The sequence below is a fragment of the Sphaeroforma arctica genome (assembly GCF_001186125.1).
Source record: "Sphaeroforma arctica JP610 unplaced genomic scaffold supercont1.2936, whole genome shotgun sequence".
In the NCBI taxonomy this organism is placed as follows: Eukaryota; class Ichthyosporea; order Ichthyophonida; genus Sphaeroforma; species Sphaeroforma arctica.
The window spans coordinates 415-4,438 of NW_014037622.1; the positions used below are offsets into that span (position 1 = coordinate 415).

Sequence of the window (4,024 nt, forward strand, 5' to 3'; positions counted from 1 at the left end):
CGCCACGATGCAAACGCATTGGAGATAGCAGTGAACTCTTATTTCATGCGAGCTTGATTTTGTGGCTTTCGTTCAAGGATATAGATAGAGTAGCTGTTATTCTGAATCGATCAATCTGGCGGTCAGTGGTTCACGCAAGGCTTAGCATATCATTGAAATTAGACAATTATAAATGTAGTTGTAGCTGAAAACTCGTGATTCCAATAGCGGCAATAGGCTATGACCTACATTCACCAAGTAGGTGGTTGACTATTACATGCACATGATCAGCTAACTGCGGTACTTTTCTCACTACAGCGCCGAATGGTGTTGGGCGAAGTAATTTCGACTGAAACGAAGTATTTAAATCAGCTGCAGGTTATTGAGGAGTACAACGTGGCCCTCCGTGCGACCGATGTTTTAGCCGAGGAGCTAATGGATATTATAATACCCGAATGTGTAGATCAACTAATCGCTGGCCACACTGGGCTTTTGCAAGCCTTCGAAACATGTGCTATTGTCAACGATGGACAGCAAGTCAGCCTAATTGGCAATGAATTTCGCTCGGACTCTTCTGGTGAGTATGGTTCCGTAATTTACCGCAAATTGATTCGACCTGTAACGTACACATGTAGAAGCATTTCCAGTTCGAACCGAAATTTGGTTTTTGTGTTACCCGATGTACTGAGAAAAATTCCGCTTCACGAATGCAGCACGGTGTGGTTCAGCTCACTCGCTGTTGCATCTTTATTCCACATTCATACCCGGCTACAGCAGATTTCTGTACAAAGTCTTGTTTCGACACTCATCATATCTTTGCTTCGTCTCTTCATCGATGAGGCAGAGTTCTTGAAGTCATACGTCAACTACATAGCGGATCTGCAGCGATCGATAGTGTCCCTTCAACAACACGTCAGAGATAGCGAGGTTTTCGCAGCCATACTTGCGGATACGGACAAAGCTATGGAACAAAATTTAGGCCTCTCATCATTTTTGCTGACCCCAATCCAGCGTCTACCCAGATATGTGCTCTTACTACAGGTATCGTAACATAAAAATCTACTTGCTTTGATACAGTGCACTTCGTGTAAATGCAAGGATTGTAAGCCGTAATTGGATGTTTCTCACAAGGCTGAAGAACCATGAGTCTCGTGCATCAACGCGACGCCAATGTTAATGCGAAAGATCCAATACGTCGCTTGATCACCAAAAAAAAAAAAGCCTTATTTCTCTTTTATTGGATGTCTAGGCACTGTTATCAGTCACACCCAGGTACTGCGAAGAGCACGCCGCTCTACACCTGTCCCTTGCCCATATTGAGAGGGTATGATGTGTTTTATAGCACAAAAGCGATATACAATAATCGGGGTAACGGTAATTTAGCGTACTACACATAATTCTTGATCTGTACAATATATCACTTGGTATAATTTAAAAGGCATTTGCCACTGCATTTTTGTGTACGTGCAAGCATTATTTCATCCTTCCTATATTCGCACGCAGGCGTCCAATTCAGGCAAAGTATAGGTTATTCCGGCCAAGCTACTTATACGTCCTATAAAATGTAAAATGGTGCAGTTCTGCTGATATGCAATTGAATATACAATTTGTACATTTGATTGTGTGTCAAAGTCTGATACTATCGAGCTATTCCTTTTTACATGCAATAAGTTGGCGTAGTGTAGACGATCACTGAACCCCAAAAGTTCAATCCTCGCCCTGATTTTCGATTATATATAAACATAGTCTGTGATTTGGATTAACATCTCAGTGGACTTGGAATCGGCAAAGAGTTCTGAATAGGTGAACGGTGCAAAATTAAGGGCGAAAATATGCTGGATTGCCTTCAACTTGTAGTCAGCTATGAGTTTGTTTCATTCATTGTGAACGCTTTCGAACATAACTCTTGCTTACGAACTCACCAATGAATAATTTAATTTTTAAGTAAATATAAATCCTATTTGTTTTCCTTTACAGCTGTTAAAGTACATCAATCCTTGCTATAATGTACGAGAAAGCCAGCCAGCGCTACAAAGTCTGTATCGGAAAATGAAAACGTTGAATCAGAACATCCAGTTTGTCCGACTTAGGCTGTCGTAGATGGTTGCTGGACTAGTCAGTCTCCATGACACTTAATGGTGAAAGGCGGACGGGACGTTTGTTCTTGTTCAATGACATCTTATTGTTAGCGAAAGAGAAGAACAAAACCAAAGAGAGCGGTCAAATTAAAACCAAAAGGTGAGTGTGTTCATGTGCAAATAGCTTGCAACGCTTGCGTTTAATGCACTTGAGGGTGTAGCAGCTTAGCTGTCATAAAACATTTGGTTGGTTTAATCTTGAGATATTTCCTCTTCGTCCAGAAACAAAAGCGGATTTCAGGAGTTTGACATATCAATGCTAAATTCCGCGACAGTACACACGAATATCGGGACGAACCGGTGATATGCTGAATATACAGCTGAAGGGAGGCGATGTGGAATCCAGAGGAATCATTGTCGGCATGCGCTCGAGGGAAACAGTGTATTTGATGGTTTGGACCATGGCTTTGGATGTTTCTATGCCTTGAGAAGTATGTAGTTCTGTGCAGCGTAGCACGCACATATATCGGGAATGCTTAATATACAGCTGAAGGGAGGCGATGTGGATCCCAGAGGAATCATTGTCGGCTTGCGTTCGAGGGAAACAGTGTATTTGATAGTTTGGACCGTCAATGACGTTGAATGTTTCCATACCTTGGGAAGTATGCATATATCTGCAGTGTAGAATGGTCAGAGTACCGCTGCTCTCCATCAATATTGATGACCACAAATACACGTTCGGCGTGATTTGGAATGTCAATTTCAGTGAGCGCACTATTGTTTCTAGAGGTGTATGTGAATTTGCAACCAACACACAGGTTCGACAAAATGTTGTGCATGTCGAGATTCAATATCAATCAAGTGGGCTATTGAACGGCACCTCTCGTGCTAGATATTCACAGCATGATTGATGCCAAAACTCCATTATATTGAGAAAAGCGTGACAGATCAGTGCTAATGGGTGCATTGGAGAGTGAGATTTGAAGCAGTAGAGTATGGATATATCAATTTATTCCTATAGTTTGCATGTGCTGCTTTCATTAGAGATACCTGGCTCAAACACACCGTCCATGTCAAAACTGCTCTAATTGAAGAACAACTTATTTGTGAAACGTGAGTAGATATGCATTGATGTGATCAGATTCAGCAGTATCGATAGCCTCAAGGGGCCGTATCATGCGTGCCATAATATGTCCCAACACTTTAGATGGTGACAGTTAGGTGGAAAGCATCTTACACAGCCAACCATTGTGAAGTATAGCGAGCTCTGTCCAACAGTCGGAGAAACGCATTTCCTGGGAGGATAAGAAATATATTTGAGTACGACAACATAACCATGTCCAACACTAAAGAGTGGCAGTGCTGTCAAACTATTTATTGTCTAGTAGACGTATATGCCGAGTGGAAGAAATGAATCTGGTCAAAATGAAAAGGGGTTTAGAAAAATACATTTCAGCAAACATGGACAGAGTAAAATGGGAGACGTAGATCACATGACCGGATAGAACAGTTATACTTCCAAGCTTCTTTGTCAACAGTGGAAGAAAAAGTGATGAAATCGGGGTTGCAATTACTAGTGCAGCTACTGGTTTGCATGCTCGACATATAGTCAATCGCATCGATTTCAGAAATGAAACATGTGTGGAGAAAATAAACCAAGTCACCTGACTGCAAATATCTGCAAACACGTATATACATTCTTCCTGTTTGACTGCGACATAATAAGCGGGATGCCTAAACTGTTCATATGTTCATGCGTGAATAAAGGCGTACAGAAAAATTGACTGCACTTCTGGATTGGTATATATTTTACAAAGAAATACTTATAGACATAAATATATAAATATGTATATATATATATATATATATAAATATATAAATATATATATAAATTTGCATATATAGGTATATGTATATGCAATGCGTGTACGATTATGTATATGTATATATATACGTACATATATATA

The 4,024-nt window shown here is 40.5% G+C and overlaps 1 protein-coding gene across 1 annotated transcript; it reads left to right on the plus strand.

The window, feature by feature from the left end:
- Positions 1-297: 297 nt before the first annotated feature.
- SARC_13142 (hypothetical protein) lies at positions 298-556 on the plus strand (the record flags this gene model as incomplete). Its single annotated transcript, XM_014292735.1, has 1 exon — positions 298-556. A coding segment is annotated over one exon (259 nt), but the record flags the coding sequence as incomplete, so codon positions are not given.
- Between the last annotated feature and the right edge of the window lie 3,468 nt (positions 557-4,024).